We start from the raw sequence: 24,561 nt of genomic DNA, 5'->3' as shown, positions 1-24,561 counted from the left end.
ACGTCGTGATACACATCGTGTTCTGCTGTTCACTGACATTTTCTCTAAGCAGACCCTTATCACTCGAGTCAGACCGGATTGAAGATAAAGCCAAACCAGCTAGTCAACTGTCAACTGCATCAGAGACCATTTTAGGAGCAGTTATCTTAATTTTGGAATTGCTTTCCTGTCTAGATGCATCCAATACATGATTCACGGCTCGGGCAAATTGCTTAAGCAGAATTGTTCCCAGTTTCTAACAAATCCATGGTAAACAGCGATATATTAGGCTACAGCTTTTCCAGGCATAATTTTTTAGTTGAGCCATTGTAATTTGTGAAAACTCACTGAAAACCCAAGCATCTGTGCCATGCTTAGACCGTGACAGCCTAAGTTCACTTGCATGCATATATCCAAAAGTTTTTATGGTGTGAACACTCTGGAATGCAATTAATGTATATGTCAGATTGACATAATTTGCTTTCATATTGGTCAATGGTTAACTGGGCCTTAGAAGAAAATAGAATTAATGGAATTCCTTAAGTTTCCACTCTGTCATTAGCAAAGGATACAACCCTGAACTATGTGGACCAGGCCACTGCCAATTGCCTTTATTTACTGAGCCACTTGAGCACCAGGAGTACCAAAAAGCATTAAGACTAATTAAGTCCCATGGATTCAGCTTAGTTATGCAATTTTAAATGTCCCACAAACTTCACATACATCAACACCCATCCACAGAGGCAGAAAACAGATGTCCAGGTGATCAAATTTATGCAAAGGCAACTGTGTAGGGCTTGTTGCATGATAGGACTGTATGCTGGTGGTTATCAAGCATGCAGGACTTGAATAGAAGAAATGGCAGCAGTTATCTGTGCATTTTTTCCCCAAAGTAGCTTTTATTGACCATGGCCTTTTCTAAACAGATTGCATTTGTTCAAAGCAGATTTTTCCTTATCTTTACACATTCGAAAATTATTTTACACTGTGGAGGAATAATGGGTACAATGGATATATACAGAAAAAACAAAAAAAATCCATGATGTCAGAAAAATCGCTTGTTTTTTTCCATTCTTTAATACAGTTATATCCAATGCATGAAATAAAAATAAAAACAACCCCTCCCCAACCTGACCCACGCACCCTCCAGCATCTGCCAGGCAGAATATGTTGCTGCACAAGGCCAATTACGTCAGAGACAAAGGACCTAGTGACCAACAAAACACTTCCCTTTACCTGGACTGAAATAAAAGACACCCTGTGTACTCTTGATAAGACCTGTGTGAATACATTAGGAAAATGGAAAAACTAAAAGAAGCAGGACAGAGATTCATGGGGTATCTGTACTTTGTTTCCTTTATAATCGCCGTTCTTTTAAAAAAAGAAAAAAGTGGATGCAATTCAAACAGGCAGTTTCATTTTCAACATGAAACGGCTCTGGCACCACTCTCCTCACCCATTAAAAACAACCAGAAATAACCACGACTGAATTCTCACCCGTGTCTCACAGGTACAGACCTCCCCAGAATGCCTAGGTGCAAAGGTATTCCCTGACAGACAACAGCGGGGAGCCAAGGGCCACTTGCCCACCCATCATCCCAAAAACATTTTTTTTGGGGGGTGAGTATAACAAGGCTTTGAAACCATGAGTATTTTTCTTGTTCATAGGAAGCATAGGCTGACTGAAACAAAAGCCTGCTCTGATATGAACAGGACCGACGGCACCTTCAGACCCAGTCTGTAGACGGCTGCAGCCCAAAATGCCACCCAGGACCCAGCCTCAGTCAACCAGCTGGCCACTTGTGCTTTTAGGCATGTTCTCCAAAGCAAAATAAAACTTCAAGAAGATCTAATGAGAACATGGTGCCAAGTATTGACAACCAATGTGGGGGCAGGAGTGTGGGTAAATGGGACAGGACGAGGCAATGGGGGAGGGAGGATGGACACAAGGGTGCCCCTCATTCCCAGAGAGAACCCACTTGAATGTTTGTATATCTGCCCATAGGGCTTCTAGAAAAAAAACAAACAAAAAAAAAAAAAAAAACACATTCTCAAAAGATTCCTCCAGGAGGCAGAAGAACACTGACTGTGCGTGAATAAGAAACTAAAAAAAACAATACAAGAGACAAGTGGTGGCGTCTGTCTGGCGTGTGTGGGGGGGCAAGGATTTAGAAGAGAAGGGCTCCCATGCTCCCCACTTCACTCTGCTCCTTTACAAAGATCTCAAAGTACTGGTAGATGATTGTGACGGCCAACAGGATTCCCGTGCCAGAGCCTATGGCACCCAGGAAGTCAGCCATGACGGACAGCCCGCCGATGCACAGGCCACCAAAGGCTGCAGCTGTAGGGATGTACCTGCGCACAGAAAGGAACAGAGTCAAACACAGGGCCGGTGTAGAAGACCTGTCAAACAACAGCTCCACTCAACTATGTTGGGGGCGCCACATCTTTCCCACTAGCACAACTGCAATTCATTTCTTTCCAAAACATGCTTAACTGCACACAGTGAGTTAAACAGCCCTGAAAACCATTAGTAAATAAACTCTGCTTCCAGATGAAAAATCCTATAATTCTGCCTGTGATTTGCTCTTAGGGGAAAGGGCCCTACCACTGATGCAGAGAACTCATTCTTTACCTGTTGAGCTCGTGCACCATGGAAGTCTCCCTGTGCCCTCTCATCACCATCTGCTGCTCCTTCAGCTGTTTAGCGACCTGTTGGACATAAATTCAGAGTGACTGCCTGATACAAAAACCATATAGCATGTAGCCATCATGTAAAATACTGCTTCCCAAACTCTGAGCCCACAGCCTATTTAATGAGAAAATACTGATCTGTGACCCAACCTATTCAAATACAGCCAAACAGAATTAAATGTTAAGATACTTCAAAACAATTAATTTTCTGCAGAGAATGTCCAGCTACCGCATTTAATCTGACTCGTGTGAATGCCAATGGAAAATGTGTCATATACTAGCTGCCACTTTTTTTGTCAACTCATAACCCACCTCAAAACTTCTTGCAACTCCCCCTAGTCCCTACCCACAGTTTTGTGTCCTCTTACGTACGTTTCAGTTATCGACTCTATTGTATCAGGTGTACACATGGAAGCGGCAACTCACGTCTTTGGCAGACGACCCAGAAACCTCAATCCAAGTCTTGGAGAAGAAAGCACAGGAGCCCAGCATGAAGACGATGTAGATGACAGCATGGACCGGGTCGTCCAGTACCGAGCCAAACGATTCTGGCGGCGAGAGATAGTAGCACAGGCCTCCGACCGGGTAGGCGCGTGCTGGACCTCCAGAGGAAGTGTCCTGTGTGCAGAAGCCCACACCTGTCAGTTCACTGCCCTCCAGTTTCTGAATGCTTGCTGGCACTGTATTTACCAAGCAGACTGACATCCCTACACAACCTTGAATAGCATTCCCCTCCATTACACTGCCCATTTGAATCATGGGCACACACTATGTAATCAATAACTTCAGTACCTTATACATACAGTGGGGACCAAAAGTCTGAGGACACTACCAAGTACTAGTTCTCATTTATTCTAACGCAATTATAATAAAGACACTTCTCACTCAAGAATACATTATTAAAAGAAAGCTTATTAGGATGGCACACCAGTCACCGGTATACACCAAGTGATTTATTGGTTGCTTAGTTGGTTATTAGTTGATTACTTACAGACCAAGTCCCCAGCAGATTGACCAAGAAGTTTCCACTGAATCGCGTGGAGAGCATCTGGGAGATGACGTAGAGATTGGACACCAGGGCAGACTGGAGGATGATGGGAATGTTGGAGGTGTAGAACAGTTTGATGGGATAGGTGTTGTATTGGCCACGGTATCTGGCAGACTTGATGGGCAGGTCGACTCTGAAGCCCTGTGGAGAGTGAGAGTATAAGCTTTGTCATATGCAAGCACAATCAGTGGAATAAGAATACATCTCCTCATTGTTGCTGTCTTTTCAAACATACAATCCTGACATGCCACAATCCTAACGCGAAAAGGAAGTTTAACAACTTCTGTTCATCATCATCACCTTGCAAGAGTAGTTAGACATTTTATACACAGTAATTATATTGAGAATAAATACTGGAGAAACCAGAGGGAATAAATCTACTCTAACAATGTGGCGCTTGTGAGCCAGGAGAGACCGATGACTCTAAAAGATCAGCACTGACCTGGAAGTATATGACCACGGCAAAGACGAAAACGGTGGCGATGAGGTTCATAAGGTTGGGCAGGTTCTGGCGGTAGAAGGCCTCTCTCAGGGCGCGTACTTTGTCTGTGCGGGTGGCCAGCAGGTGGAAGAGGGCGATGATGGCTCCCTCAAACTCCGTTCCTGAACATAAGAGACAGGTTGCACTTTCTAGTCGCTGCTGTCAACCCAAAGTGCGGACCAGACCCAGCCAAACCTTCATTCTGAAGGGCAACAAACATGCTGTACAAGCTTGAATTACACAAAATCATTGAATCCATTCAGGTCACCTAATAATTTTAATGTTGAACTGGAATTAATTAGAGAAATTAATTCTTTAAAGAAAGGGACTTGGAAGGCATTGCTCAGCATGTAACTCAAATCAAATCAAGAGATATCTCTGAACACACTAACTGCAGAAGGTCCGTTGTGTCAGAGCAGCCAGCGCCAATCCCAGCTCTTATAAGCCCTAGAGAAACATCTGTTGAATTCCTACCTCTGCCGGTGTTCACAGTAGTGGGGCTGAAGGCCTTCCAGACGATGGTCTCGCAGATGTTTGTGGCGATGAAAAGGGAGATTCCAGAGCCCAGGCCATAGCCCTTCTGCAGCAGCTCATCCAGAAGCAGGACAATCAGGCCCGCCACAAACAGCTAGCGAGACGAGACAAATCAAAAGCACACTTTAGCAAGCTGCCTCACTGCACAGCTAAAAGCCCCACTAGTAGCAGAGGGGTTGTACTAACTGACCAATGAGAAAAAGGAAAAAAAAAAAAAAAAAAAAAGAGAGTGGGTAAGTGGCTCACCTGAATGATGATTAGCAAGCAGATCCCAGCACCCATCTCCGAGGGATCCCCGTACATCCCAGTCATTACGTACACGATGGCCTGGCCGATGGTGATGATCATACCGAACACTGCCAACCACAGACAGAGCAACGTTACACGCTTACAGACACCCAAGTGCACAAGCAAGGACAAGCATACTATGGTCAAGCATTCCAGCAGAACCCCAGAAATGCAGATAAATGTATGATAGTGGCCCTCCTTAAATAGAAGCAGCATAACTGAAATGACCCATTAGTAGCCATGTCAACAAGCCTGTGGGTAATAACATAACCAGAGAGCAGACAAGCAGGTTTGATTTTCAACATTCACTTCAATTTATTTTGTATAGTACTTTAAAAAGACACTGTCCCAGAAACACTTTGTACTACAAAAGGACATTTTAAATTTGGTAAAAAATGGAAATGCCATAAATACAACCAAAGAGTTTTCCCAAAAACAAATTCAAGTGAGTCTGAATACAGTTTAACAGACTTAAATAACACTAGGGCGTCAAGTTTCTTGTCTTTTTTCACACATATACTCTCTCAGCACAAATATACCCCATACTTTTCCAAATCTTTGTTTCTCCAAGCATGGTCCATAACATATCTTTTTCATTTACCCCCACAAAAAAACAACACATTAGGTAGTCTGTCTGGGTTGGCGGGTGCAGGCTTACATTTCTGTGCCCCGTTAAAAAGTGCTCTGTCCTTGGGGGTGTCTCCGACCTCAATGATTTTGGCTCCAGCCAGCAGCTGCATGATGAGGCCAGAGGTGACGATGGGAGAGATGCCCAGCTCCATCAGAGTACCTGCAGACCAGGGCGTGCGGGCAAGGGAAACAAAATAAAATTAAGCAGGATCCAGCCAGGTCTGTATAACAGCAAGGTCATGATCCAACATGGAAGGAAACACCAGGCTGCAGCACACAAAAAATCATTCAAAGTTTTGGCTGGAGCCACCATACTTTAGTCAGCCCACAATGTAACCAAATGACTATGAACAGCATATAAACTATTTGAACACTAAAATGTTTCCTAGTATCTGTGTGAAATCTAGCTTTATAGATTGTTTTTATTTTTATGTGGCACTCATATTTCCTGTCTTGCATATGTGCCAATTGCACAAAATTAATTTCCTTGAACATGCAAAATAAAGGAAATCTTCACCTTAACCAATATCCACCTATGGCCTTAAAAGAACATTAACAGTGGTAAGCAAAAGGGTGATTTATGGTTATGAACTTAAGTACTCAAGGCTTGATCAAGATCTCAAGAACACACCTCTGTTGGACGCCAGAATCACTCTCATCCAGTAGAACGGATCGGCAGAGTCCGATGACATGATCCCAAACAGGGGGATCTAGAGGAGAGAAGAAAGCATGGGCACTATTATATATATTATATAAGACTAATATAATGCTACACAAATCTTGCCATCATCACAGAACTTGCATACATTCTCACAAACCCACCTATAAATTTGCAATCCATCAGGTGAAAATAACTGGCTACTTCATAAAATACTGGAACACACGGAACTGTGCTGAATCCTGGGACAGCTCCGCGGATGTTTGAATGGCTAGCCATGCGATTACTGGATAGCAATTGGCTACTTACCTGGCAGCAGACCAGGAAGATGAAGAGCGTGATGGCAGTCCATAGTACCTTTTCCCTGAACTGAATCTGAAGAGAAATTAAACATTTTAACAAGAGTGAACACCCATGTAACGGAGTTGTAACGGGTCATGAAATGAAGAGAAAAATGTGAATACACAACTTTACCTTTCTTTCTGGCTTCTGAATTTCAGGTAAAACCGCACAGAACGGTTTTATTACTTCCAAAAACTTTACTGAAAAACAAATAGAACAAAATGTATAGTTCATCGAGAGAATGATAGCTAATAATCGAGGCTATGGGCTATTGATCAAAAATGTAAAACGGAAACCCGAGGCATCTTTTCAGACTCAAGGAGACGTGGCATACAACAGACAAGTCAGCATTAGCCAAATGGCGTAATCGAAAGAACAATTTTATCATAATAACGCTGTTAACAAAGCAATCGCTATATGAATGTAAAATAACGCGAAAATGCCACATAGAATTGTTTAAAGCACCAGAAAATCCAATTAACGTGTTGCCAACTTGGAGTGCAAACCAGATGGGCCATATAGCTAGCTAGTACAGATGTAACGCTAGGCTACGTCATCAGTCTTACAACCTTGAATCCAACATCAACGCGTTCACCCGTGCATAAACAATGCATATTTGCAGAAATTAACACACAATAAAATGGTTGACTAGTGCAGCTACCTACTTGATATGAATAGCAGGATCGTATTTTTAACACTTCAACAAAATTGTCTACCTCCACTAGCAAGCAAGCTACGATCATAGAAACGATCGCCGTTCATGTTGCCGTGGAGTTCTCGAAATTATTCATGTAACATTAGCCATGTGAAGTAATAACGGTTATTGACTACCTTACGTCAAACACAAAACTAAGTCAGCTAGTTAGTCAACGTTAGTTAACTTAGTCAAGTAATAATAGCCTTTCTGTACAGTGTAGAACGTTAGCCTAGCGTAACCGCTCTCCACCGTCGAAACATAGATTAAGCAGCCAATGTGTAATCTCAAACCAATACATTAACATCTTTATATTTCAATGAACCACACGATTACTGGGTAGTTTATAACTGTTATGGATACGTTATTATACTGTGGAAAAATTAAACGGCATCCAGCTACAAAGGTTACAGCTCCAGATACTAGTTAAAAACAAAAAATGGCCTCCGCCTATACCACGCTTTAACGGTAGATTTCCCGAACCTTCAATGAAATGTTTCATTGTAAACAGAGCTATTTGCTGCATTTCTCTATCATAATATAATCATACGTTTTGGTTAACCTATTTAGAAAATGTACTCACTGCCCATAGCGCCCTTTGTGTAGATCCCAGTGTGTTAATGGTCCCGGTGTGCTGGATCAGTCAAGTCTGAATGGCACCGGCTCGCCGTTCCGCTCTGAAAAGAAATCACTTTTAGAGACACGTCACCACTACAGCAGCTAATACACGTCAGATGTAAATCAGCATTGGCCTAGTTTCACAAGCCCGGAGGTTAACTAAACCCAAGCGGTCGGGTGAATTTATGTTTTCATTTTGGGCAGCATTGACTGTTCTGTAGTAGCTACCTAGCTGTACACATTGTAACTTTAAACGTAGCCATAGTATATCAACATATGATGTGTTTAATTCTATTATATTGATTTTCAACGCATCAATATATTTCTGTTACCTGTTAGACTAATTTTTTCGGAGCCATCAAGTAAATTACCCTTATATGGTGTTAAGCAATATTTCTGACATCTAACTTTGTTGCCAAACTTCCTACAGCTGTATATTTAAACAACAGCAATAATAAAAATAAAATTTAAAAAATTATTATTATTAATAATAACAATAATAATAATAATAATAATAATAACAACAACAACAACTTAACCTGTGTTAAGATTTTTATTTGACTGTAATTAAAATAAACGGTACGCTTCGATATAGTCGTGGAAAATCACCATTCTGTTCAGGGCTGTAAAGGCTTCTTTATTACAAGCAGCATGGAGAGATCTCCAGGCCGAATACACGTTTTTTTCTGTAGCTAGTACTTCTGCATATATGAAAAAAATCATATATGCAGAAGTACTAGAATATAGGTAGCCTATTATAAAAACAAGGGTGTTACAGACAGAAGGGTAAACCACAGATATCCGCAAAACATAATTTAGCTTATACACACGTTTTATAGTCACGTTCGGTCTAGTTAATCTAAAGGACATTTTCTCTTCTTTCTCTTTTCACTGAATTATACAATCAGAAAAAGCATGCAGGCTACTCATGTTTAACTTCCAAAACACGATAACCAAAAAAAAATATATATTTCTGGGCCTCTCAGTGTGACGACGACCGGAAAAGGTGTGGCTAAGAGTAAGTGTTCTTCTTGTTGCGGGATTTCCGGTATTGTGAGGGCTTCGAGCAATGCAGTTCAGTGGCTTCGAGGCGTATTACCGCCCTCCGCTGGCCGATGAAACAAAATCAGAAAAATAAATAAAAAATCAAATCCTCAATTTATATCCGAGAAAAAACGTCCAGGTGCACGTAAAAAAGTTTTAAAAGAAAAAGAAGAAACCCCTGATTCTGAAACACCTTGAAATAATACATTCCTCTTTTCCCTATATTTCTTACATGTTATGATAGCATTCTCAACTGTCATACCACAACAGGCATACCACACTCACATTGCCCATCTGGGTGTTTCCCTACCATCTTTAAACATTGGCTCAGCCCAATATTTAAAGCTGGTAACGTGTTTGTCTACAGAATCTTTGGGTGAGTGAGAGACCTAGGTTCAAATTCCACCTCAGACTCTGATAAAATATCTAATTTGTTACATTGGGTACCTCCCTATGGCTGCTAAGTGATCTTGGCACTGATACGGCATTTGTTAAAAGGCATGATATTGGCTGGGTGTGCTTGGACCCCATGCATTTTGTTCAGAATATTGTATTCACAAATAAGATTTTTGTATTATTGTACATTTTAAAATAAATTCTACACTTTTTGGCTTAAAAGCTGACACACAAACATACAGTACATTAATGACGCAAACGGCATGTCTGGATAGGTTTGTAAGATTCTATATTTATTTATTACAACTAAATATTTGTAATTTTTATCTGTATTTACTTCCCCCCCCCAACATGGCCTTTCTGGAATGTAATTTTTCATAAGCTGTTTAAGACATTCTTTTAAATAATGTCTTCCATGAAGAAGTTTTGATGTGGCACATAAAGTGTGAATGGCCACATTCTCTTCAGAGATGGCAAGATGAAAAAACACAGGTCCAAGTAATATGAAATAATTTAGGAAACATTGGGTAGCAATAGCATCCTGCAGGATCCATGGAGTTGATTTGTCAAAGGGCGGCAGTTTTCTATGTTTCAATTCAATAGCCTGAACATAACCTGAGCAGGTTAGCCGTGCAGCATATGTTACCATGGCGATATACCCCAATTTTAAGTGAGTCAACTTCGTGATATGGAAAACCCAAGGATAAAAATTATGTTAGCTTACTAACCCCGTAATCTTCCTTTGTAGTACACCCCTCTGGTTACTTGGGTCTTAATTGGGTGCTGATTTTAAAGTGGAAATGAAAACCAGCTGAGCTTGTGGCACTCTAGAACCAGGATTGTAGACCTCTGTCATAGAGTGAGTAAATGAAAAATCAGTTATTTAAATAAGTTACCTATATAAACAATAATAATATCAATATAATATATAATTGGGTTTGCGTAGGATAAGTGGTGGAAAGATTTGTGATTTAATTGCATGCTTGGTTATAAATAGTGCATAGCATACTACTTTTCTGTCATTTCCATAAATGTGCAGTTTATGACCTGACTGCTGGGTGTGGAACAGTTATTTACTGTAACTTTGGCTTCCAGGACTGGAAGAAAAATGAGAAGGGATGAGTGTTGCTTACTTCCTTCCATTTTTTAAAAGACTGTAGCCACAGTGTAATTCACTCTAAGAGCAACAGAGGTCAGCATTGTATGAGGAATGTCATTAAAAGCACAGAGGCTGTGATTACAGTTTACCACAAACAACACGCTTTCAAGGAGAAATTACATATTTGACAGCTTACATTTGTGGTTTACATATGTGGTCAGTTATTACAAAAACGTGAAAAATCATATGTGATTAAGTAGAGTAAAAACAGAAGATTCACTTTATTCTAAGGATAAACTCAACCAATTACAGAAGAGGGGTTCTGTTGGCGACAGGCTTAGTTTTTTCCTAACTCACTCTGCATGTTTTTGTAACTACTATTGTTTCCAGGTGCACTCATATATCCAAATCTCTATCAAAAGGCTCAGATAATAACCACACTGACCCGTGCTGATCAGGATCCATGCACACAAATAAGGACTATGATTAACCTAGTCACACTTTAGCGAAAATATAAAATGTATATATTCTATTGGATACTGTCTTCATGGAAGACCATGCGTGTGCAGGTGCACACACACAGTGACACTCGCACGGTCTTTGCTCCTAAATAAAGAAATACTTGTTCTCCTTGGTTATATAACGACACGGAGGTGAAGACATGCAAATGCCCCCCCCTCCCCCCCCCCCAGCCTCATTACCATTACATCATCCTCTCTCTCTCTCTCTCTCTCTCTCTCTGTCCGTCCCTCCCTACCTCCCTCTCTCAATCCATTGTCCTTTGTAATCTAGGGAAATTCAATTTCTTAGCTTATGAAGATGATTATTTCCTTATTTTATTTTTAGTTTTGATTTCTTCTGCTTCAGTCCTTCTGTTTTGAAACTAGGCTATATGATTTATTTCTTTCCTTTTTTTACTTTTCTTTCTTTCCAAAGATTATTTTAAAAGTGAACAAAGCTTCAGTGTACTCTATTATTATAACCCCAATACCAAAGAACACCTCCTTCCATTATCTGTTGATGTTTTATGATGTAACCAGGTAGAGCTCTGCTCTGTTTTTCTTGCACTTTGACCTGCTTATGTTTTTCCCCACAGAATACATTGCTCTTATACATTTTAGATTTATTGTGCCTGCTGTTGAGTGTTACAACATGCATTTTATTATATTTAAAGTGCCATTTGTGGGCAGAAATGTGAGGAAATGTATTATTATTATTATTATTATTATTATTATTATTATTATTATTATTATTATTATTATATTAAAAACTGCCCTTTACTCATCGTCCTCTAGTTACTCATGCCCCCCCCCCCCCCCCCCCTTTCATTTTGTATTGGCTTTCTGTTTTTACACTGAAATTGAGAGAAAGATAGACAGAGGGGAACGGGCAGATTGAGAGAAAAAAAAGAGATGTGTGAAGAGATTAATAGAACAATATGGGAAGATACAGGAGCATAGAGGAAAGAAGATGTTGGATTTATATAGAGGTGAGGGGAGAAAGAGAGTTGAAGCTGGCAATAAACCACTGGAAAATGGTGAGAGCTCTCTCCAACAAATGTCTCCAACAAAAAGCTCTGTACGGTAAGTGCTTACTAGGTCCAGAGGTCCCAAAATGGGTCCAGGAGCCATTCTGGAATCTCAGCGGTCATCTGCAAGATATAAACAATGTCTTCACATCCAACGTAATATGGTAATTGTGACATATTTATATTGCATTAAATACATATATAGATCCATAATACATGTATATGTCTGGTTTTAGACATAGTACAATATGTGTTAAATAGCCACAGCGTCTCAGCCTGCAGTGTATGCTGGATAAAGGTGAGGGTTCTAAGCCCAAGTGTGCTCACTGTAAGAGGCTTTTAGAGTAAATAGGCTATGGAAGGACACAGGATTGAGGAGGACAAACAGTCGCTGGTCGCTGATGTTCCCTGCACAGTAATGACTGTGTGACTGTTCTTGCATGTAGTGTGAGTATATAACATGCTTTACAAAAATCCACAAGAACCTCCTGTCTGAATCGCTCCATTCAAGCCCTGGTGGTTCTGTCTCCATACAGGAGTTCACCCACAGAACCAATGGGACAATTCTGGGGGCACAGTATCCCCTAAGCACTGATCCAGGAGCAGTTAATCCAGCCTGCAGCACACTCTAACCATCATGTATGAAAGTGATTCGGGGCCAGTGCCTGAGGTCACTGTTTCATCTATCTGGGGAAAAAAAAAAAAAAAAAAATTGGTGTAACTGCCTTCTGATGGACAATCTTTCTCTCCAGTTGATCATTATGCCAGAAAAAGACATTGTGGTGACCCTTGACCTGTCTTGGCCCAGATGTTGCTTCCATGCCATGCCAGATGATACCCTGTTAGAATAATCTGCAGATGCAGACAAATCACAAACATGTAATCACTCACAAACAGTATCAGGCACACATGTAGATATGCATGGAGAGATAAGCAGACGCTCTCAGATCAATGAAGATGAAGTGTAGGAAGGCTATCCGTGACCCAGAACATGCCGTGAGGAAGGCGATTTGCTAATTTGCATCCGCTCCAGATAAGAGGGATTTTTTTTTAAACGTCTTATTTAAGACGCGGATAAAAATACTGTGTCCTGCAAGGTGTGGACGCCTGCAGTAGCTCACAGTGTGCTGTAGTGCTCACGCATACACGCACGCTGAGTTCAATAGAGCTACATATGATCAATGGGAATCTGGCTCAGCAGGATCTGACAGATCTGGTTATATTCTATTTCATTCTGTTCTCCAGAAATTCCCCTGCAAATCTACCATTCTGATCACTCTCTCAGTGTAATTCCATAATGATTTTGGGTCGTGAGAATCTGAATGGAGCTTACAGACTAACTGTTTTACTGACTTCATCCTCCTCCTCCCAGAAAATGCCTCATTGATATAACCACATACGTAAAGACATTCACTTTATATATGCAATTAATTTAAATTAAAAAAAAATAAAATACAGCCTACTAAGGGTGAGACCCTTCCCATTCATTCAGGCATTCTATTTCAGGATTACACCAGATCTAAGTAGATCATCAGCAGCGGAATAAACCGACAGCATCCTTTGTCATAGCTTCTTGCATCCCTATTGGGATAGAAAGCAACCAGGGAACAGGTTATGTAAACCACACATAGTGAGTAATGTTCTGTGCTCGGTTTATCCATTTTTACTATCTTGCATTTCATGCTAATTGCATGCAGCATAATTGAACTCAATATGTGTATATTTATTATTATAATAATGACAAACAATTGCATATATTATTTTAGAATTCTGGTTGTTGGTTAGATTTTCAGTTGAACTGAATTAAAATAAGAGAGAGGGAGAGACAGTATTTACAAACTAACCTCACAGTAGACTTTTGAGAAAATTGATTAGCAAATATGTGAAATGAGCAAAAATCCTATTGTGATTCTATTTTTTAAGTTAGAGAAGTGGAATGTTCATTGGCAGATTGGCTTTGTCAAGGTCCAGATTTGTGTGCTATATTACTAGTCGGGTGGTTATTCTGAACCCTTCTTTTGTGGCAAAGTCAATGCACCAGCTCTGACAGCAGCCTCTAGCTAATTCCGGATCCAAATGAGGGATGATGACATCACAGCATTGGTTATATAAGATTCTCATTATTTCTATGCTTAGCTACTCTTTCACTCTATTTCGCCCTCCCCTCTCCAGGCAGTCAGAATGGATGTGACCTCCATCATCTGAAGGGCATCCATGCCCCATGGCAGGGTGCTGTCACAGGCATTTCTTGTCTCATCTCCACTCAGTTGCCAGTGGTCACCATCTTGTTTCCACCCCCGATTCTCTTTATAACTGGCTTTGTCAAAACAATGACACTGTCCTCGTAATTCCCTTGATTTATATGAAGAATTGCTGTGACCCTGTCCTATCTGTTACAGCCCATAAGACAATGTCATTGGCATTGGCCCACGTTCTGTGTGCATGAATATAATTCCCTGTTCCTTTCTGTTTTTCCATCTTTACATTTACATTGTCATATATTTATCTGATCCATGCTTTGATCATAAAACCAAGCTTTATTAGAAACAACACCAAGTGCAAGTAGCAAGGCTGACCACAAGCACCAGAACAGAGCATAGAGCACAGAACCACAAAATACCAATAAGCATATGCAGTGAGCTCCATAATGTTTAGGACAAAGACATATATATTTTTTCCTTGCTTTGGCTCTGTACTCCACAATTTTATATCTGTAATCAAACTGTTTATATGTAGTTAAAGTGCAGATTCTCAGCTTTTATTAAAGGCTGTTTTAAAAAAAAAATACATTTTGGTTTCATAATATAGAAATTACTGCACATCATCAATGAAAGGCCAGTTTCAGAAGATGAATCCCATAGACAGCTGTCGACCAGCAGTCCCAGTGGGTTGGAGTTAATTCATCTAAAGCCTGTCATCACTGGTAATAATCTCTAACTATGGGGAGAACAGAAAACTGGGGGATTTGATTAAACTCTGGCTCTTCTAGAGACTGTCCCTTCTGAGAAGGTTATGTAAGGAATTGCAATACTTGGTCCATCTCTATAGGGTGAGATGCAGGGCATTCCTCACTACTATCACTTGTTCAGATATGGAGGGAATGCATATTTGCTCTCTATTCTGACTTCAAAAACAACAGAGATGTAGCTGAACTTAGGTCAATATCTCATCACTTAACTTCCTCAATACACCAGAAGTCATGAGTTTCTCATGCATACCTTGTTGTATGTGTGTGTGTGTGTATGTGTGTGTGTGCACATTGCTTACATCTGCTTTTATATATACAATCGACTTCAGCGTTAATAGAAAGCTGTAGAAAAACCACAGTACATTACATCCAGTAAACTGAGTCTGTGCGTCATAGAAAAATGAATACTGCTGTATTAATCTGTAATATATACATTTGGGTACAATACGTGTGCAGCAGTGTTTATGTGAGCATGAAATGCTTATGCAACAGGAATTTAGTTTTATGTAGAGCTCTGGATTTTCTCTCAGGAGAATGGCGATGGTTCTGTGCACTGAGTACAAATGCTGGTTGGAACATCTTTCCCAGAGCAAAGGTCAAACTCCACGGAAGAGTGATAGCTGAGCACCAGATTGACAAACTTTGATCTTACGACCAGGGCTGTGGTGTTCAAAGGCAATGCAGAGAGCAGGCACAAGCATCACACATACGTGCACACACCAGCACATTGAAAATAAGCGTGTGCACATGCAATGTTGAAGGCTACCTTATTTTTTCAGGCACACCGACAGTGAAACATTTGTAGGGACCAAAAAAGGGAACCGAAAGAGCAAAAAAGAGACAAAGATAAGCAGATAAGAGTGTTGACCCTCACATTCTGTTGTTCAGCTGCTCCCTATCTACCTGCTCAGGAGTGCTGTGATTGTACTCATGCAGGTGCAATGCATAATGAATTAATCAAATTTTGTTTTGACTAGGTTTTTTAGAATCTGCAATTTTTTTTTGTCCCTTGGACAGCTTCATAGCAGGGACGACATTGTGGGACATTGTGACTACAGTGTGGGATGTCTCTACACAGGGATGTTTAGTCCTTACGAGTCCAGAGTGGGGCCTGAGAAGCTCTTCAAATCTCACGGCTCCACTCTCTGCAGTCCTTTCCTACAGCGTGTTAGAGTTACTGATTCAGCTTATGAACGACAGACCTTGGTGATAATAAGCCAGCTGTGTAAAACTATTCAGCAAATTGCACAGAACTTTGAAAAAAACTGACTGCAACAGTTAAGACACGACAATGCTGGCTCATAACTGAACATTGCTTCATTGTCTTGTTCTGCTTTTTTGTCTAGTGTTTGTCTATTGTGTTGACATCACCCAGATGCACCAGCAGCACCAGCATCATCCAGAAACCAAACATGTGACTTGTTTCTTGTCTGAAATATCTGTATTCTGTGTCATGGTTGGTTGAAACTTTCTGACAAATTGTACTGGTGTCACTCATGCCTGGAAAAAGTGGAACCATATCTGTAAGCCATTTCCAATACCTGCAGGGTCACAATTATAGCTACATCTTAGGGTTTAAGAGAGAAGAAAACTTTTTAATTATTTTAAGTATGTATATATATATATATCAAAAAATATCGAAAGTGCATGCTATGATCCTCAACATTCTCATACAAACAATTAAAGCATTTTATTATTTTTGTGCATGTGTGTACCTTGCTTTTACACAAATGTCCCCGCACCAATGACTTCACAGAGTCCATAGCAACGAGTTAGTATTATGTGAGGTAATCATGGATATCAGAAAGTCATAGTCCCCACTGCACTGGATGGAAAACTAAGATTTTCCCATTAAATCTGATTTCATTCACCACAGAGTGTGGTGAGGCCCAAAAAATAATTATGTATCTGTTTCTAAACAAGCTAAGAAAAAGAATGAACACTGATCCATGAAGCTGTTCTTGCTCATTTTTTTCTATTTACTGTTGAGCATATTTCATGACAGTGTCTCTATAAACAGATCTATACCAATAAAACTTAACTGAATTGACTCTCTTCAATGCAAACATTGAAGAAAGGTTATGCTTTTAAGTTGAGAAGCTACCAAGAAATACAGACTGCAGCACTCCCTTGAAAATGAGCAAAATAATAGTTTTTCATTAATTATGTATTCAGTGTTTACATTTTTATATTTCAAGCTATAGTGAAACACTTCCACATTATCAGCCATGGTTGCACAATGGGAAATGATTCTGCAATACAAGAGAATGACAAGAGAATAGTCAAAAAGAGATAACGAAACATAAATTACCATGCCAAAATTAACAAGCCAAACCCCTTGATCAGCTGTGCTGCCTACTCACATAAAACAGTACTGTTTTTGAATGATTTGGGGGCTGTTTATCCACAAACATTACAAGACGCTAGTGTATCGCTCTATATCTACCATGTCCTATAGCCAAGTCTAATGCTGTGACGTCCAGTGTAGAACCCTTATGCTCACGGGAGATAAGCACCTGCCCCAGACGGGCACACACCCACAGTGTACACCACTGAACATGTCAATACTGGCTTCTGCGAGCACGTATCTGCAGGGTAAAATCCAGTTTGTAAAAGATTTTTTAAATAAATTGATTTTAACACCAAGGAAATATAGATTTATGTGAAAACATAAAAATGGTTTATGTCACATGACTCCATAACCAGTCTTGCAACAAAATGTGAGACACACTTACACTGTGAAGCTCGTGTTTTGTATGGACAAAGTTTTTTTTGTGCTTAATATGTTGGTGATTTCATACTGTGTCTATTGTAATGAAAATGACGAAGAACCACAGCGATTTAAACACATTAAAAGCCAACCCATTAAAACAATTTGCAAAGACTGTTGTGGGTATGCTTGCTGTGTGGCTCCCTGGTTCATCTCTAGTTTAAGGAGAATGTTTGGACCACCACCACCCCTGCCCTGCACTCTGCCTGCCAGGGACTGGCAAGTGCTGTCTGCACTGACTGAGCAGGCTAACACTGTTTCCATGCTGGATAGCCCTGTGCTTAACTGCAGGTTCTCTGTCTGTGATCTGTGGTGGGGTGGGTGTGGAAATCTACTCAAAGAAGATTATTATATTTGAATGAAATTAATGAATGGTTAAGAAGAATAAAGAGGGCCTTTTTGGCCTTGCAAAGATCTTCTTCTGACAGGGTTGTGTCAACATTTAAAACACAGTCATTGTTGTTTTTCAGAAAGCACTAAAAGTACCAGCATGGTTGCTATAGAGATTTATTACTGTTATGAAACTGTCCTACTTGCCATAGCAACCTATAAAGCAGGAAGGGAGACATTATGTATTGCATGTACTGCACGCTCACACACACACGGATGCAGATCCAGATCAAACATTACTGACAAATAAATGAAAATCGCTCCATCTGACTCATCTTCTCCTGCAAACCATCAAAATGTTTAAACCACAAAAATGCAAAGGTCCTGTCTGCAAAGATGGGGGTCTAGGCTGCCTGGGACTGCACAGCACAGAAGTACAGCACATCTTCTGTTACGATTACTACTGAATTTAGGCCGTAAGTGTTATTAAAACCATTGTGATGATACTGTAATCTTGCTCCTCAGACCACAGTGATGAATCCCTATTTAACCTCCTGCTTAAAAAAAAGCAAATGACGGTGGACAGACTCCCTCTTTCACACTGACAGAAAAGGACCATCTTGCTTGCAAAGGGACAGACGTCAGGCATATCCCAGCTCACTTGTTTGACAGATACATGCACTCCCACTGTAATACTGACTGTAATTCTCACTTTCCTGGCTAAAATACATAATAAACACAAATGGGGAAATTACTAAAAACTGATGATTTAATCTACTCCGAGCCTAAGCAATGAACCTGTGCAAGCTGTTGATTTAGCATAGTATTTATCAAATACTAGTCACACCACCCCTTACGTGCACACACAGCCAGCTCCTCTCCATGGGGATTACATTATAAGAACTCCTGAATGCCTTTTTCCTCCTCCATCTGCTAGTAAACCTATCCTGAAATTACAGAAGCACATTCCTGTCATATTTTCCATCAGCACTGAATTAATTGCTTTCATTATTGTTCCAGCAGCAGGGGAACAGGCTCCAACCAAGTCCCCCCCCCACCCCCCCCCCCCCCCCCCCCCAACGTGCGCCGTGTGACACAGCAGCACTCGTGAGGTCAGAGGGTGCGCTGGGTCAGCTGTGGTGGCACGAACCCCTCCCCCCCCCCCCCCCGCGGCCATGTGCCCCCCATTGATATCAATCGCTTATCTGCTCCTTCACAGAGGACGTTCCTGCTCGACACTCTTGCTGAAGACGTCACTGTGAGTGCCAATCCACCAGAATTCTGCTCTCAGATAAACTCTATTCAGGGCCAGGGAGCCAGATAATGCACTATATGCACCCGCATTGATAAATGTTTAAAACTGCATAATAGTACATCTGCTTAACAGCACCTACGCCATTGTCATGGGCAACTGGGTTCCACAATGTCTATCTTGGCCTTCCATTGGTGGAATGAACCTGCCGTTGCTGTTAGGATGGCAGAATGCCTATCAGTTGCCATCTTCCAACAGACTGAAAGCCACCTCTTCAGAATGTGTCTGGCCCCTCTCCCATCCCCATCCCACAGCACTTCTCATTTAAGGTATTAAAGCTTTTTATGGTATCAGATGTATCAGATGATGTTTAAGATTTGTCATGGTTCCAGGTTGGCAGCACACACTGCATGCTTGCTAGTCAGGTGATGCTATTAGCCAGGTCTGCTACTGCTGCTCATATATCTCAGGCAGATGAACTTCATTTACACTGCAACCTAATTTAGATAAGAGTAATGAGTGAAATGTAGTGGTTAAATCAAGGATCATCTATCGGTGTGGTAGCAACAAACCTTACACTTGGTTTAACATGACTCAGAAAGGTTTGTTTAAACTACTTTTTCAATACATGCGTAAATTCAACAGGGGACTCATTTCAATTTATCTCAAGGGGGCTTAATTGATCAGTTAAAAAACGGTAATCTCACTCATCGACAAAGCAGTTCCAAAACTCCATTTCACCCTGACTGCCTTTTTAAAATTTTTATTCTGAATGAGACAGGTCCACGTCTCCCCCCACCCCCGTAATATTACTACCCCCCGCTCACCCAAAGTGACAGCCGAAGAAACGGAAAAGAGCATTGAACACAAACAAAAAGGTCTTTATTTATTCTCCGACATACTGTGGACACACATGTATATAAGGTAGAGGTATCTGAATCCATCAAATAACAATAGTCATTAATATTATTATACCATTAATAATATGGAATGTAGACGTCATCCACCTTACAGTTTTTCAGTTCTTGCTTAATTTATGAAAATTTTATGAAATAGTCCAAATAAAGATCTATATTCTCTGCATTTCTACAATATATCTTAACATATTCTCTCTGAGAGACTACTGCAGGAATGATGAGGGGGGTGGAGGGGTCACCGGGGACAACAAATAAAAAGCAAAAACAAACAAACAAAAAAGTCTGATGTTGACCCCTCCCCCTCCCAAACCATTTTTTCATTCCGGACCAATATCCTCTTCATCCCTCCATCCTCTTCCACAGGGGGACACGGAGGGCAGAACTCAGGGAGACAGACAGTGAGCTTCCCTCTTTCGATCACAGCTCCCTCTCTTCATTATTCTCCTCCTTTCCAGTTGTCTCCTCTCTCTCTATTCTTCCCACTTCTTAATGGTTTCAGTCCCAGCACACTTTGTGTGTGTGTGTGTGTGTGTGTGTGGATATGGGTGCGTGCATGTGCGTGCGTGTGAGTGTGTGTGTGTGTGTGTGTGTGCGTGTGTGTGCCACACGAAGCTGGTGGTTTAGATGTGCGGTGTCTGACAGAACCTTCTGTTTCAGAAGGACCTGGGAAGATTAGGAATCCATGATTGCTTTATTGTGTTTTTATTTACACATTTTTTAGGTTCTTTGTACGTTAAAGTTTTTTATTCTATAAAAATGAAAAAAAAACAGTGCAAGAACATAAATGAGGCTAAGAATCATTTAGTCAAGTAAACAAAAGTGGGAAAAAGATCACAAATTTCAACTTTTCCTCTACACACACGCACGCACGCACAAAACAAAAAAAGCAAAGAAGAAACACCAAAAACACCAAAAAAAAGCAAACTAACAAAACAAACAAAAAAACAAAGAACTAGCAGAACATGAGTTAGTTCTGTCCCTTTTGGTCGGTGGGAGTAGTAACATCTCCCCTCCCTTCACCTGCTTAGTTCCACTGTCCTGCTCAAGCCCCGCCCCCCATCAGGGGAGGCGTGGCCTGAGGTGCATGTGTGGGGGAGGCAGGTCTTGCTGCAGATCAGTCAGTCAGGGGGTGTGGCTTAGTCGGCGCTGTGCTCCTCCAGCTGGGAGATAATGGTGATGAGGTTCTGCAGGCCGAAGATGTAGCCGCTGTCCTGGCCCTCGTGCACCACACTGGCGTCGCCGTAGTGCCGGCAGGTGGTGTGGGCGAAGTCGATCATGCGCACGTCCACCAGGGGGCACCCCTCCCGCCCGGACGCCCGGCTGATCACCCCGCCGCCGGGGCTGCTGCCGCTGCCCCCCCCGCCCGACGCGCCCCCGCAGGGGAACCCGAACGCGCCCGCCTCTTCGTCCTCCTCCTCGTCCTCCTCCTCGTCCTCCTCGGACAGGTCGTCCTCCTCGCCCTCCTCCCCGCCGCGGAGGCAGGGGCGCTGGGCGCGGGGGGCCTCGCCGTCGTAGATGATGAGCAGGGAGCTGGAGTAGAAGCGGTAGGACTCGCAGCCCTCCAGCGCCGCCTGCATTTCGCGGAGCCGCCGCAGCACCGGGGACAGCAGCTCCTGCCGCAGCCGCTGCCCGTCGTGGAAGAACTGGAAGAGCGCCTCCTTGAAGCCCGGCAGCGTCAGCTTGCGCCCGTGGTACTTATTCATGAACATCAGCTTCCCGGAGTCAGACTGGTACACCTGCAGGGACACGTTCTGCGAGTGAGCCTTTTACTCCCCAACGCCAGGAGCATGGTGTTTCCCTACCTGTGGCCCCGCCCCCTCCCTACAGGCCCCTGCTCACCCCGCCCCCCTTTGCACAGCCCCGCCCCACGCCCCGCCCCCTCAGTGCAGTCCCGCCCTGTGGCCCCGCCCCGCTCACCTGCATGCCGCACAGCCGCACGCCGATGCTGGCCGAGGTGCTCTGCTGGCACTTGCGGATCTGCGTGGCCTTCTTCTCCTCGGTGGCGTCGTCCCCGTGCTGCCGCGTGCCCATCTTCAGGTCCAGCACGCACGGCACCGTGTGCCGCCACGTCAGGTTCTCCAGCAGGATGAATTCTGGGAAGGGGGCGGGTCAAGGAGGCGCAACGGCAGCAGACAGAGAGGCCTCCTACTGTAAGAACATCAGCAGCTCTACAGCAGGCAGCAGCAAAGCGGCCATCTGGAATACATGCCCATTACTGCATCGGTTGAGAGGAACTAAGCTCAGAGGGAAGTGTTACGCTGAAGTGAAACTGGGAATGTAAAAGTGAAAACCGCTGTGAGGGGAAGGACGTGGTATCAGTCTGCCTGAAGAGCTGCTGGTCTGGGGGAGCTGCTGGGGAGGAAGTAGACCTGCTGGTCTACAAAGCCTGAAAAGGGACCACCGTACCAGACACTGCTGGACATTTCCAGAGGCCTGGCTTTGTGAGGGAAGGATACTGTATTGGTTGCGGTGTTTGGCGTTCTCCTTCATCCTCTGGAGGTGCTGCTGGTGACACTTGAGGCTCCAGGGGTTGTGCTTGACCTGAGGCACTGCATTGCTCTTCTCCAGGCTGTAGTACAGCACCTCGGCCTGCTGCAGCCAGTCCAGCTCCTCCTCACGGTTATGACTGCGGAGGAACGAGAGGCTCTTATTGGTCACACGGACGCAACCTGTCGCACCACGCTTACGTTCTCAGTACAGGAATGTTCATGTTTGACTGAAAGGAAAGGAGAGCAGACCGTGTGTGTGTGTGTGACACAGACAGTGCACACAGTGCAGGGAGGACGTGTACCATGTGTGCTTGTGTTGTTAACTCTGAGGCCCCCGCTGTCTCCACCTCCCTGCGGGTCAAGCCCGTGTCACTGCCCAAGCTCCCGATGACATAATCCCTGTACAGATTAACCCCTGCTTGCCCTGCCCCAGTCTGAGCATATTACCGTAAAGCACTCAGTACCACAGCCCCTGTACTTTAATAGAACAAGCATTTTAAGCCTTCTGATATTGCACTGTGACATTGTCTCAGTATGGATGTGCCTCTTTGTGTTCTTCAATGTGGGGGCGTCTAAGTGAGTCTCAGTGTGGGAGTGTCTCAGTGTGGGAGCGTCTCTGCCTGTCTCAGTGTGGGAATGTCTCAGTGTGTTTGAGTGTGGGAATCTCTGTGTGGGAGTGTCTCAGTGTGTCTCAGTGTGAGTGTGTCTCAGTGTGGGAATGCCTCAGTGTGTCTCAGTGTGGGAGAGTCTCAGTAAGTCTCAGTGTGGGAGCGTCTCAGTGTGGGAATGTCTCAGTGTGTCTCAGTGTGGGAGTGTCTCAATGTGTCTCAGTGTGAAAGCGTCTCAGTGTGGGAATGCCTCAGTGTGTCTCAGTGTGGGAATGTCTCTGTGTCTCAGTGTGGGAATGTCTCAGTAAGTCTCAGTGTGGGAATGTCTCAGTGTGTCTCAGTATGTCTCAGTGTGGGAATGTCTCAGTGTGTCTCAGTGTGGGAGTGTCTCAGTGTGTCTCAGTGTGGGAATGTCTCAGTGTGTCTCAGTGTGGAAGCGTCTCAGTGTGGGAATGCCTCAGTGTCTCTCAGTGTGGGAGTGTCTCAGTAAGTCTCAGTGTGGGAATGTCTCAGTGTGGGAGTGTCTCAGTGTGTCTAGTGTGGGAATGTCTCAGTGTGTCTCAGTGTGGAAGCGTCTCAGTGTGGGAATGCCTCAGTGTCTCTGTGTGGGAGTGTCTCAGTAAGTCTCAGTGTGGGAATGTCTCAGTGTGGGAGTGTCTCAGTGTGTTTGAGTGTGGGAATGTCTCAGTGTGTCTCAGTGTGGGAGTGTCTCAGTGTGTCTCAGTGTATCTCAGCGTTTCTCAGTGTGTCTCAGTGTGGGAGTGTCTCAGTGTGTTTGAGTGTGGGAGTGTCTCAGTGTGTCTGTGTATCTCAGCGTTTCTCAGTGTGTCTCAGTGTGGGAGTGTCTCAGTGTATCTCAGCGTTTCTCAGTGTCTCTGCACCTCTTGATCTTGTCCTCCTTGCGGGAGTGCCTGCTCCGCTCCTTGCCGTAGTTGTCGTTGTCCAGCAGCAGGGCGGAGGGCTTCTTGTTGGTCCGCTTGAGCAGCTTGTTCTTGGGCTCGCTGTCGGGGTCCACGTTCTCCATGTCGGGCAGCTCGCTGTGCAGGGGGTAGGCGATGAGGCACAGGTTCCCCTCCTCATCCTCCTCGAAGCTGACGGACACTACGCCTGCGCGCAAGAGAGAGGGGGCAGCAGTGAGTCACACAGCCAAGCCTGCTCGCAGACTGAATGCGGAGCCAGTCTTACCCCTGCCTG

General features: G+C 43.1%; 2 protein-coding genes across 2 annotated transcripts in view; both read right to left on the bottom strand.

Annotated features, from left to right (window-relative positions):
• Positions 1 to 847: 847 nt before the first annotated feature.
• Positions 848 to 8,087, bottom strand: LOC135238579 (protein transport protein Sec61 subunit alpha-like 1). The gene is made up of 12 exons (XM_064306629.1): positions 7,932 to 8,087; positions 6,787 to 6,854; positions 6,622 to 6,687; positions 6,286 to 6,364; positions 5,683 to 5,814; positions 4,983 to 5,092; positions 4,677 to 4,830; positions 4,164 to 4,324; positions 3,665 to 3,862; positions 3,100 to 3,291; positions 2,615 to 2,691; positions 848 to 2,334 (listed from the first exon to the last, which is right to left on the bottom strand). The coding sequence occupies exons 1-12, from the start codon at positions 7,936 to 7,938 to the stop codon at positions 2,148 to 2,150; spliced, it is 1,431 nt and encodes a 476-aa protein (XP_064162699.1). The 5' UTR covers positions 7,939 to 8,087; the 3' UTR covers positions 848 to 2,147.
• Positions 8,088 to 20,213: 12,126 nt separating this feature from the next.
• Positions 20,214 to 24,561, bottom strand: part of LOC135237171 (inositol hexakisphosphate kinase 2-like) — a 24,758-nt gene continuing 20,410 nt past the window's right edge. Inside the window, exons 3-6 of the mRNA XM_064303995.1 lie at positions 24,249 to 24,474; positions 22,727 to 22,896; positions 22,188 to 22,363; positions 20,214 to 22,006 (exon numbers count right to left, since the gene is read on the bottom strand). Coding sequence (XP_064160065.1) covers positions 21,407 to 22,006; positions 22,188 to 22,363; positions 22,727 to 22,896; positions 24,249 to 24,474 — 1,172 coding nt within the window. The 3' untranslated portion in view covers positions 20,214 to 21,406. The remainder of the gene's footprint in view (positions 22,007 to 22,187; positions 22,364 to 22,726; positions 22,897 to 24,248; positions 24,475 to 24,561) is intronic.

The sequence above is a fragment of the Anguilla rostrata genome, chromosome 13 (genome assembly GCF_018555375.3).
Source record: "Anguilla rostrata isolate EN2019 chromosome 13, ASM1855537v3, whole genome shotgun sequence".
NCBI lineage: Eukaryota > Metazoa > Chordata > Actinopteri > Anguilliformes > Anguillidae > Anguilla > Anguilla rostrata.
Note: the sequence above shows the minus strand (reverse complement) of the source record. Positions and strands in the feature narration are given on the sequence as shown.